This window comes from Conger conger, chromosome 10 (genome assembly GCF_963514075.1).
Source record: "Conger conger chromosome 10, fConCon1.1, whole genome shotgun sequence".
Taxonomy (NCBI): Eukaryota; Metazoa; Chordata; class Actinopteri; order Anguilliformes; family Congridae; genus Conger; species Conger conger.
In genome coordinates this window covers 33110625-33122837 of record NC_083769.1, presented here as the reverse complement: position 1 = coordinate 33122837, position 12213 = coordinate 33110625, and the positions used below count along the sequence as shown (strand labels likewise).

The 12213-nt window shown below is 44.6% G+C and overlaps 1 protein-coding gene across 2 annotated transcripts in view; it reads right to left on the bottom strand.

The window, feature by feature from the left end:
* Positions 1-12213, bottom strand: part of lamb2 (laminin, beta 2 (laminin S)) — a 33101-nt gene that overhangs the window by 18634 nt on the left and 2254 nt on the right. For both annotated transcript variants that reach the window (XM_061257854.1, XM_061257852.1), the window contains exons 3-6: positions 3830-3999; positions 3112-3247; positions 670-743; positions 135-323 (exon numbers count right to left, since the gene is read on the bottom strand). In XM_061257854.1, the coding sequence (XP_061113838.1) occupies positions 135-323; positions 670-743; positions 3112-3247; positions 3830-3999 (569 nt within the window). The remainder of the gene's footprint in view (positions 1-134; positions 324-669; positions 744-3111; positions 3248-3829; positions 4000-12213) is intronic.

Here is a 12213-nt window from a genome sequence, read left to right as displayed (position 1 = left end):
ATGCCCGTGAGGGAGGCAATTAACCCACTAGAACCCTAGTTGCACATGCATGCAGTAAAAAACATTATAAATGGGAATTAAGTAAATGTAGAAATATAGGTGGTATATAAATCCAATATAAACTTATGGCTCACCTCTCCCTCTGTGGAGGGCTCAATGTCGGAGTAGCGGGACTCACAGATGATGTCATCCACCTTACGCAGCGGGCCCTGGGACACCCCGGGGAAGATGGTGGCGCAGTCATATGCGAAGTAGCGGTACGGCTGCCAGGTGCGCCCGAAGTCTGCAGAGCGCTCGATCAACATGGCAGCCGGGCGGAACGTCTGCGTGAAGACCACAGCCATTTCTCAAGTGTTCCCTTGGAAAACCAGTGGGATCTGAATGGTTTCAATCAGCCCCCATCAACTAAATCTTGAACACTAAAAATTTAAATGGGCCAGGCCCAATATATGGATAGTACCGATGTGACCCACAGTCTGTCTAACTGGAACTAAATCATTTCATTAATAATAAAGTCAAATGTCACTTTAAATGAAACTGTAAATGTCAGCTCAAATTCCATGTGTGAGTGCACTGCTCAGGGTGCCGCATTTTAATAAGTAATATATTAAAATGTAAATGAAACCAAATTTAACAGAGCTTCACTGTAGCAGATCCACATAAGCTCACCTTAAAGGTCATGATAAGATGGGTGAAGTGGAATTCTGCCTCCAGATCCAGCTGAACGCTGACATCAGACTTCCCTAAACACACAAGACACAGAATAACATTTACATCAGTATACTGCTTCTTACAAAACCACAATGTGCCATGTAGAATGGACTGAAATATAACATGCAACCACATTCTTTGCTATCCACTGCAGAGGGAGAGCAAATCAGGCCAGGGAACACACAGGTAATGTGAATAATGAGCAAAAAAAGGAGCAAGAATACAGCCAAGAGAGATAAAAAGCATAATAATAAAAAACAGTCTGAGAAGGAATATGAATGTAATCACTGAAAGGTGTTCCGTAAGTAACACCCCTCAGCCACTGCTGACCAGCAGTACAGGACCCAGCTGTGGAGAGTCTCCCACACAGCGTGGTTCTGTTATTTTAAACAGAGAAACTAAACACTTAATTAAACTCTTCGCGGATCTCTCAACACCTTCCCTCTGTGTACAGCTCTCAAGTTCAGAAAGCATGTCTTACAGCTGAGCCTAGTGAGGGACATATTGCCAAGCTGCACCAGAGGGACTTCCGGTTTCTAGTGACCTTCTCTGCAAGACTGATGGAGCATGTGGGTGTTGGGGCAAAGGTCTGTGAACTTGTGGTAAATATCATTGTCCCAGGCCTGGGGATAATATAATAACATACAGTAATTTTGTCTCAGGCCCGGGAATTTCACCTATTAACCCTGTGGAACAGCACAGTTCTTCTTAAAGAGTCTTTGAATGTGATCACAGACTAAATGACAGGGGCACTACATAACCTTTTTTCTGGTGTTATGCTGCCGGCTATGAGATCAAGTAAATGGCGTCAGGACTGAAAAATTAGAGCTGAATAGACAGAACAGAAACGAGAGACCCTGGTGCTCTTTGATTCAGTCGTCAGATCATTTGCCCCAGGGCCCTCTAAGAGGGATTGAGTTTTCCCCAGTAAGACACAGTCAGATATGTGTGAGCCTGCAAAGGGAAAGGCTTTGTTATCATAGGCCAAAGATCGACCATGTCCATCTTTACATCACTATCAAAACACAGGGCAGCAGTTAAACCGCCATATGCAACCACCATTGGATAATTACAATGTTCTTGTGTGTGTGTGTGAGTTTGTGTTGCAGTCAGACAAAGGGAGGGAGGGGGAGGCCCTGAGACGCATGGTCACGGGTAGTGAGAAGCGAGGGCTGGGAGTGAACTGCGATTAACCTGTTACTCATAATGCACAGCCAAACAGGAAGGAAGGGAGAGAGGAGGAAAGGCAAGGCGTGCAGCCTGCTGGGCTCAATAGCTCTCTGTTTTTCCTTCGCGGGCGTTGTGTTGCTAATGCTGACCGAGAGAGCCATCAGTGATAGGAAGGAGCACTCCTCATACACACACACACAAAAATATACAAACTCACACACTCACACAATGACAGGATTGAGACCTCAGCACGGCCAAAGATACAGACAGTGGCCTGACAATGCCAAGATTGAGAGCAGGGCGGCAGACAGGGCGATGACCCCCATCCGCTGAGGGCAACCTAGGGGAATTTAGCAGTGTTGCATCCAGCGACAGACGACTGTGGTCAGCACGTGTGTCGGACAAATCCTCCACTGTTTAGTGTCAGATATTTTGGGCTCCACCAGAACGTCCATGGAAATTGTTCAGAAATAGTGCCTGTTTCCTGCAGGCGGGGCCACAGGCTGTACTGTGTAATATTGCATTAATGTCGCATTACTACTCCCTAGAGGCCATGGAATAACTGACTGTTTGTTGCTGATTGTATGCCAGCCTTGTGTTTCCTCACATAATAATCCATTTAGCTGTTTCATTTCATTCGGTCATTAATGTCCTGCTTCGTGTGATACAGGGTCCAAATAAAAATCAGCGTGAACACGTTACAACACAGGCCACTTGTCTGCATGTGGCTGCTGAAGGCTGTTTTCCAGGCCCAGTAGCACAGTGTGATCTGCTGTGCTGAAGGCCAGTCTGTAATTATCAACATCTGTGCAGCCGGTTTTGACTGACACAGTGTAGTCTGCTCAGAACACTGTGATACTCTGATCCAGGCGAGCTTTGAAGGCCGTCCAGAACCAGGCTCTTGGCTGGGTCTCTGTGGCCCGCAGGTGAGGGTGAGGGTGGCTGCCTGTAGACCCTTCTCCTCTTTCTCCACTGCCCCTGCACTCCCTCTCTCCTTCTTCACTCTTTCTCTCTGAACTCGGTATCTTGTGAGTAAGCGACTTTATTCATTACGACAGACTTAAGTTTCATGTCTGTCCTTCAGAGAGTAAAAATATTTTAAAAATTCAATTTAAAGGAATAATGAAAATAAAGAATTGGCATTATTTAACGCATTATGTTGATTTATTAAGTAGACATAGAACAGCATTTCTTATGCTTTGCAGAGAAAAATAAGAATATAAAAGGTACCGTTCTCTGACTGCCACCAGGTCTTCTTGCGGTGCTGTTTGAAGGTGGTGATGACGTTCTCGATGCGGTGGCTGACCGAATTGTAGTTTGGATCGTACGGCCGCCGGGAGTCACACTGGAAACACTTCTTCTCATCCTGCAGGGGAGGATTTTCAAAGAGGGGGTTAAGAGGAGGAAGCCTGAACATTTGACACTCAAGTGTTCAAGTCTGCAGGTGCATATTTTTGGCAGCTTACAAACAGAAAGGCAAGAACAAATCTTATTGACTTTCAGACTGCACTTGTCACTGTTAATTATTGATGTGACACTGTTAACTATCGATCACTGCTGAATGTCACTGGAGAAACAGAGGTATAGCACTGGCAGAATCTGTTTCTTGCCATTTTTAATGGATATATAGATTTTTGAGGACAAAAACTTAAAGCTTGATGTGAATTAAATGCAAATACTACCACATGTATTTGCTTGTTACCAATATGACACATTGTCAGGGCTCTTGGGTAGTGCATCTATTTTCGGCCCTCAAGCGCGGTACAGTGATGTTCCTGACAGCCTGGTTTGAATCCAGACCATGCCCTAGCTGACAGCAGCCAGGGTCTAATTGGCGATTGAGTCATTGACATCACTGCAGTGGTACATGGACAGAGCCACTGTATGGATGTACTGGATTATAGGTGATTTTCATGCCAGGGGTCACCTGGGGGATGAGACAACTTGCCTGTAGGTGACTGACAATGCAGTAGGGTTCTTTCCTTCTCATGCCACAGGTGGAAGAAGCCTTGAGTTTCTTTTCACGTCCTACGAGCAAGTCACCGGTCGCCGGGTAACAACTGCCATGGGTACAGCCGTGGGCCTGGTCTGGTTCAAAAGCCACTGAGCTAGCCACGACTGGAACACAGATATTTTCAGTGTGTCAAAGGATGTTTACAGATGAACTATGCCAGCTAACACTCAAGTGAAAAATATTGATAAGATATATGCATTACATTTGCTTATATTCAAAATGCAGGCACCTCCAAATGGATTATAGGCAACAACACCATTTTAAAATAAAAATGAACTATGAGCATAATACCTTTCATATCATTTGAATTAAATTTGTTTGGGGCAATTTTTGTGACACCATAAAATTCTTATAATTACTTATAATTACTTTTTTTACTCTCCTTAAAAAGAGTCCTCTAGGACTATTCTATACATAACACCCTAAACAACTGCAGTAACTGACAAACAATAGTCGAAAAACACTGCTTTCAAATTTGAAGATTAAAGATGACAATAGAAACAAAGATTATACAGTATATTTGATCTTGCTAAAGACTGCTGTACAAATAAAGAAATTTGTTGAATGCAAAAATAAAGCAACAGATTGTTGGGTAGACAGCAGGCAGCTAGCAGTGACATAAAACAGAAGAAGGGGAACATGATCTGTTTAATTCCCTCTGTCTCCGGAAGATAAAGAGCTACATTCACATGTCAGTCATCATGAGGGTAAAGCATGTGTTCTGCTGGCCCATCTGGAGCTGCTGACATCAGATCATTATGTACTGTCAGACCGGCTGGCCTAAGAAAAGGCTGTATGACCATGGTATCTTGAGAAACAAATGGTCAAATTCAAAGTTAACCTGGTCTTACTAAAGCCACATATGTGTGTTTGAAAATAAACCTTTATGACACAGAGAAGACATCAAACACTCTTGCTTCCCTACGCACATCCTGAAATAAACAGCGCCTCAAGGAGAGGGGAAGGGGCTATATTAGTGTAACATTCCTTTGGGGTGGGGGTGGGGGTGGAGGGTGTTAATACCTGACTGACAGTCTGGAACAGCTGATATTCACATTCAGTTAGAAATGGTAACAAATACTGTAAACACATATGAATCTTTTCCAGTGAACGTACTTTCAATCACTTTCAATACAGTATAAAATGGCATTGTTGTGATCAGGATATGGCTGTTGCCCCGATTGACCTTGGCTCTGATTGAGCAGGCCACAGACACTGTCAGAGAAGAACTCGGAGGCCATCAACAAGAACCTGACAGCTCATCCGGCTCGCGGAGAATGCGCTGCCTGTCGAGCACCAGTGCGTGTCTCACATTGCATCCAGGCTCCACACACACACCGGCTCGTCTTCCAAGCGAGCGGCCCAAAGACACAGCGCCTTTGTGCTCCTGCCTCAAGACCGGGGTTCGCACCTTGCAAACCACCCATATTGTCCCACACATGACCGACACAAAACCTGTTCACACTCGCCCACAGTCACAGGCAGCCAAATGTGTTTCACGTTCTGCTGTTAGTCCTTTCAGCCAAATATAAAGGGCATGGATACGGTCGACATGGGGTCTACCCTGCCGAGGGACGCAGAAAGTGCTATACGCTGAAGGTCACCACATAATGATTTAATCAATAACTTCCCTGTTCCTAATTGCTTATACTGATAGTACCAGGATTCACACGTGGGAAAATAAGTTCGTTCTGTAAAGATAATGCCGGTCTAGTCTGGACTGGCTGTTATCTAAGGCCCAGTGAAATGTTATCTCAGTTCCCTTCCTGCTGCCAGAAAACTCCCTTTGGATAATTCTAGCTCTGTACAGACCACTGCAATTACCAAAAAACCACAAAACTTGTTTTCGCAATTACTCCTAATCACTGCAATGACTGTATCACCAACCAAGGAGAATAAAGGAAAAAATGCAAGCCCCTCACCAGAATAAACAACCCAAGACCTCTGTTAGATCTACAACCACTGATTTAGACCGGTGAGAGAGAAAGAGAAAGATAAAAGAGTAGACAAAGAGAGAGAGAGGGGGTAGAGAGAGGGAGAGGGAGAGGGAGCGAGAGCAACAGAGAGAGAAGCCTGTGTGTACACACAGCTTTTGTTGAGACAATGAGAGAAATCATCCAGACGCAACGTAATATCTATTTTAGTCACTGGAACGCATTCAAAGGGAAGCAATACTGTGCTGTAATTTGGGCCTGTCTGAAACCACTCTCATCCTGTAGCTCCTCATCGCAGACTTCACCAGTGCTCTACACCCCCGTACCTGAAACACAGACGCGGCTATTCCCCAAACACTCCAGAGTATTCCCCCTCTTTCTGATATGGGCTGACAGTGAGCATGGCGTTAGGCTTACGTTGAGCCCAGAAATGTAAAAAAGCTTAAAAATGTATCCCACCATGTTTGTCTTCACACTCATATTCGCTCATATTCTACACGCCATGGCATTCTTTACATTGCTCTTGTCATTGTTTATAACCATAACTAATGGACTTAATCCTACATAATGTTAACAACAAAATCCCAGTTTTTGCACGCAAGGGTAACCCGCGAGGGTAACAGGCAGATAGACGTGTGCCCTGCTCAGCCTCGCTGCACCATGCTCCTGCCAGTCACCGGCCTTAGCCATAAATGGGAAAAGGGTGAGGAATGCAGACAACAGCTGAAATGAAAAATACCTCCAACCTAACAAAGCCCTGCTGTTATGAGCAATGGACTCCCAATCCACTGTCCTTCTTCAGACTTAGCTAAGTGATCTGTTACACTGCACTCTGACGCTCTCTGCAGCTGATAGATGATGACAGCTGGGTAAACCTCAAAAGTAGAAGGAGACTCAATGAACAGTTAATATCACTTCAGTGTTAGTGCGGGTGAGATTTAGACGGTTTAAAAATAGACAATACTTCAATTTTACAAAAGGTATTGTGTGTTTCTGTCTCAAGAAATCGGGGTGATTGTGATTCTCTGTGTATTTTAAAGTGTGTTTCTAGCCATTGTTCCATCTATAGCAGAAACAAACCCAGTGACTTTGGACAGAATCTTTCCCAGCATCCTTGTTGAGCTCCAGTCAGAACGGCAGGGCTAATCTCTCTGTCAGGCCAGAGGACAGGACAAAGACTGGGCCTTTGTGGAGGCTCTCACCCTATGGTATGTATGCTTATTAGAGCCCGTCATTTCGCCTGGAAATGTTTAGCAGGATGGGATTAATGCTAGTCCGCCTGTCAGCTTTATTAGCTGGAAGCCAATTTTTTCCCCCCAAAACCCTCTACTTTCCCTAAACCCTAAACTCTCTCTACTTTCAACAAGGTTTTTCAGCCCAGTACTCCTGAGAGTGGGGGTGGGGGGTGGGCACAGAACATGAATGCTGCCCCTGCCCTGTATAGTTCCAAAAAATAAGCCTCACTTCCCACGACACATCCCTGTGCTCTGTTAACAGCGGAGAGGATATATGACACGAGGACGACAGATTCAGGAATGACTGAGTGGCAGGGAGGATCGAGCAGGATGTCACACACTCCCAAGTCCGACACCAAACAAATGCACTAAACAATAAATATACATCATACTCAAGTGTAAAAAGAGATGTCATCATGCAAAACACTGTGTCTCGTTTAGATATAATTCATTTGTTGAAATCTGTGAGCTGCCGATAACAGAACAAAAATCTATGGAATACAGTCAGCCAGTTTCACAGACACAGATTAAGCCGAGTCTGAAACTAAATTCAATTTGAATGGAGATTCCCCATACAAAACTCAGGGCATAACCCGTGTCTGTGAAACTGGCCCTATATTTTATAATCATGAATACAATTTGATATGATAGATCATGTCATCAGAACTAGAGCAAAGCGAACAATAAAAGGATCTGGCAGTTCACATTGACCATGGAAGCAAAGTAATGCAGTAACAGTCCGGCAAAACAAAAATAAAACTCCAGAAATCTAGCTCTACATTTTCCCTCAGTCCTCCCACTTCTGCTAATCCACCATTTCATTGGCTATGTTGGCCGCCCCCATTGCAACACAGCCAATGCTTCGCACCCCCCACTTCATTTCACCCTTCCTTGCTCTCTTCCTCCCCATTGGAATTTTGGGAATTTCTCTGGGAATCGTGAATCCTCAGGGAGTGGCCAGTCTGGTTCGGGAGAGAAAACAGAGGCCTCTGCCCAGAGGCTGGTACCAGGGACATCTGCCCTTGATCAAACCCGGGGTTAAAAAGGCCGTGCCAAACACACATCTGTAATGCTGAAAGGAGCTAGGGGCTGGCAGGTGAACTTGTGGCTCTGGCGGCCTGGACTCTGACAGCCGCGTTCACACCCCACAGATGTGAAGCAGATGTTTTGTTCTCTTCAATCCAGACCCACTACTTTGGCAGGCACCAGTCTCTCCTATGCTGCACATATGAGTTGGTAGACCGAAAAATTTATGTGAAACACTTGGAGTATTTTAAATCAAAAAGAATGGATGTGCATGTTTGAGTACTTTGGGAGGTACTCTGTGGTGATATGGCACGGAAGGAGCTTGAGAAGAACAGCTATCGGCCAGGTTTGAGAGTCCAAGGCTGCAGTGCTTGTGGTTCCAGTTCTTTTAGTTCTGTTTAAATTCACCTCTTACCCCGGAGCAACAACAAAAGGTCTCCCTCCCATATTTAGGAAAAGGTTAATGGTCATGCAATCAAACCAAAAACATCAGCCAATGAAAAGTCTCTAAACAAAACCTATAAATTTCTGCTACAACAACACAAAGCACAGCGGGTAATACATTTACATTACACCCTGCTGGGATTAAGACCAATAAACAAGTACTACTGGGAACAAAGGCAAAAGAATTTGTCTTCCGTTATTTATTTCACAAAATGGAGCAATTATTTCTATGGTCTGCTTCCTGCTATTGACTCCCTGTTGAAGAACAGTGGTGAAGAACAGACTGTACAGGGAGGGACAGAGGGAAAAGGCAGTGGGGAAACCTATGATAGGTTGGGCAGGCCTTCCTATTTTCCTCAGGTGTCCTGGGATAGGAGTGGGGGCGGAAACATGGGGGAGAGAACCAACGATTCCTGATGATTACAGCAGACCTCCAGGAAAAAATAAATAAAACAGACTGAAACCTGCCCAAATGTAGACAAGGCCATTTCTGCAATGTTTACAATTACAGGTCTCCATGAAGTGTCCATTGACCATCCTGAGGAAAGTTAGGCCAAGGTGTTGCCCTATGTTCAATAGCAACTAGTTTTCTATGAGGTGCTTGTCAAACCCCATCATTATACACTGGGAGGCAGCTGTGGGGAAGGTGGCAGAGGGATGTTCTTTCATGAGGCAGACTGGCTGGAGAGGCTCTAGGCACAGTCTACACTTAATGAGAGAGCTGCGTGAATGGGCATCATGCATAAAGCTTTGGGGCCACTGAAGCCATCTGCTTTTAACATGGGAACAAAGTACAATCTACACCGGGAAGTGAGAGGGAGAGTGAGAGAGAAAGACTGAGAAAGAAAGCAAAAGTAAGAAAGAGGGAATAACAGTTTGAACCGGAATCCAAATTGAGTTAAAGAGGGATCTCAACAGCCAAAAGGGAGACAAGGAGAGAATGCTAAAGACAGAAAAATGGAAAGTGAAAGAGAAAAGAGGGAATGGAAGTGGAAAAGATATGGCGATATCAGTCACGCCGCTGCCAAAAATGAGTACGTCCCGGTCTGCTCAGGGCAGAGTAGGTCGACTGTGAGAGCCCCACAAAGACCCGCTCTGTTCTTCTGTGAGACTGAATGATTTCCAGCTGCAACCTAAAACTGAGGAACACATATGAATGCCAACTAGTGATACCTCTGCACAGCACAGCCTGCACAATTTTGCACTGATCTACTCTCAACAGCCCCGTCAGACACACAGCACACATTAAGTAATCTTTGCTTCCTCCTACACTTCCTTTTCCCTCTCAGACCTTCTGAAATTCACTGCCCTGGGGGGTGGAAGGGAGGGGAAGCTAATTCCTCTCTGTTCCTACACATAAACAGCCCTGCTGGCTCTCTGAACCCCTCCCTCTCCTCCTGTTTCTCTCCACCGTGCAGCAGTAGTAGGTTCTGGCAGGCTTTCCAGCCCATTGTTCTGTGAGCCACAGTTCCGGAGTCTCTGCCTACACATCTCAGGCGTGTTGCTCCCATCGCCTGGGGCCATGATTTGATCCTCACCTGGTCTAAAGAGAACTGAGGGATTATGGGTACAAACACCTGCTATATGTTAAAGGAAATGGGGAAAAAAACGTCTGAACACGCCACTCAATTAAACTCCAAAAAAATAACAAACAAAGACCCACGGGAAATAGAGCCTAGGTCGCTACAAAGCAAGAGGGAGAAACAGAAAGCTTCTGAGAGACTCTCCTCTTTCATCTGTGGGTTTGGCATTCATCCGTTCAGGAAAGTTCCTCCTGTTTAATCTTCTTTTTTTGGGAGAGGTGTATGTAAAGTGGGACTCTACGACACTTCACAAGCCACTAATTTAACCTTTCTTTTGATTAAAAAAAACCCCTTCACAGTAGCCTTTCATTTTCATTTACTGTAGTGCACATCAACACTCTGTACTTTCCCCACAAATGCTAATCTCCTTGGAGATACATGTGGGAGGTAAAGTCTCCCCACACAAGCACAAGCACATCCGTTTGAGCACTTGGGAGGCCCCACAATGAGAGCAAAAAACAATTGAAATTACTCCAGTACATTTGACACACCACATGCCCTAGAACAGCCTGTCAATCATGCAAAGAAAAATTCACATAGAGGCTGCCAGAGTCAGGCTCAACACTCATTTCTGGAAGTGGTGTAAAAACTCCTGGCTCCCTGCCCTCCTCCACACCACGGCTCAGGGCCTTCAGAGAGTACTGGCACCCCTCTCGGGCTGGGAGAGTGACCCCGGACAGCAGGACATGGCAGGCAGCGGCTTCATGAAAAGCTCATTTCCTTCACACCGGGCAGCTCTCCCAGGCCCTCGGACCTTGTTCACTTTATAAATCACTACAAAAAGGTGTTTAGTTATGACCCAGCAGGGAGTTGCCCATACAGTATGTCCGCAAGGGAAGCGAAGCGGTAAAGAACTACAAGCGGAGAGAGAGCGCGGGAGAGAGAAGACGCGCGAGAGAGGAACAAAGAGAGACAGATATTAAAGTAACGCTGACAAGAGCCGATAGAAACATCCTGAAGATGGTCATGAGGTTTGCAGAGCAGCTGCCTTAATGCGTTTTACATCTTCTGGAGGCCTGAATCTCAGAGGGCTACTCCACCCCTCTGTTCGGCCTGCATGTTCCCCCAGCTGGGCATGCACGACCCCACAGGAGCACTCCAGTCCCATCTGCTCCACATATCAGACCAGGGAAGCTCCCTTACAGACGACAGGGAACGCCCAATACACACACGGCACGCCGGTGCTTCCCTCTGCTTCAATCACAGCTCCACAAATCATCTTATGTTCAGTCCATCTTGGCATCCATACACATCTCTACCACCATATTATATGGGGCAAGAAAGAAAGTTATGAAATTGATTTGTCATGTTTTAAACTGTGGTAGCAGACGATACTTCTCAGAAAAATGGCAGCTGATGTTGAGTGGTCTTATATGCTAAAAATGTATCCAAAAAACATTTGCAGAGTTTGAATACAGTTTAGATTAATATTATATATATTATATAAACTTGCAGATTTACTCTTTGTTCTCATAGTAGAACCCACTGAACTATCCCGGAGCATGAACAACAGCTACACTGACTTTTCATTTTGTGAGTCATCATGAATGAGCTAACAATGCTATTAAATTAATAGAGTGGTGGTTACTCTGCAGCTTAAAACAGCTGTTTTAAAGCCCAACGGCCACAAAGAAAATATGGAAACACTTGATGATCAAATGATTGAAATAGCCGGCCATTCCCATCTGTAATCCATCAGAAATTATATTTATAACTTAGATTAAAATGTTATATAACTCCAACTGAGAATATAATAAGAGTTAATGACAAGAACAGACAACTCAGACCATCTAGACATATCAATGTGTCTTAGGACTGTTTCAAGCCTACACCTGAACACTATTAAGGTCCAATATTATAGTCCTGTTAGACTATTCCAAGCATTATTGAATTAATCCTTCTTGACAAAAAAAGAGATGATGCATCTTCTGTATCTTTCTACCCCATATATTTGACACCAGGACCCGTTTTGTGTCCTCTTCTGTGTTTGAAAGCCTCTTTGTCCTTCCTATGGTGTATTACTCAGCCTTTATATAACATATTCTTTTTTTGATCAATAGTTTTTTTTATTATAAAATGTTAAAACCATTTTTCTC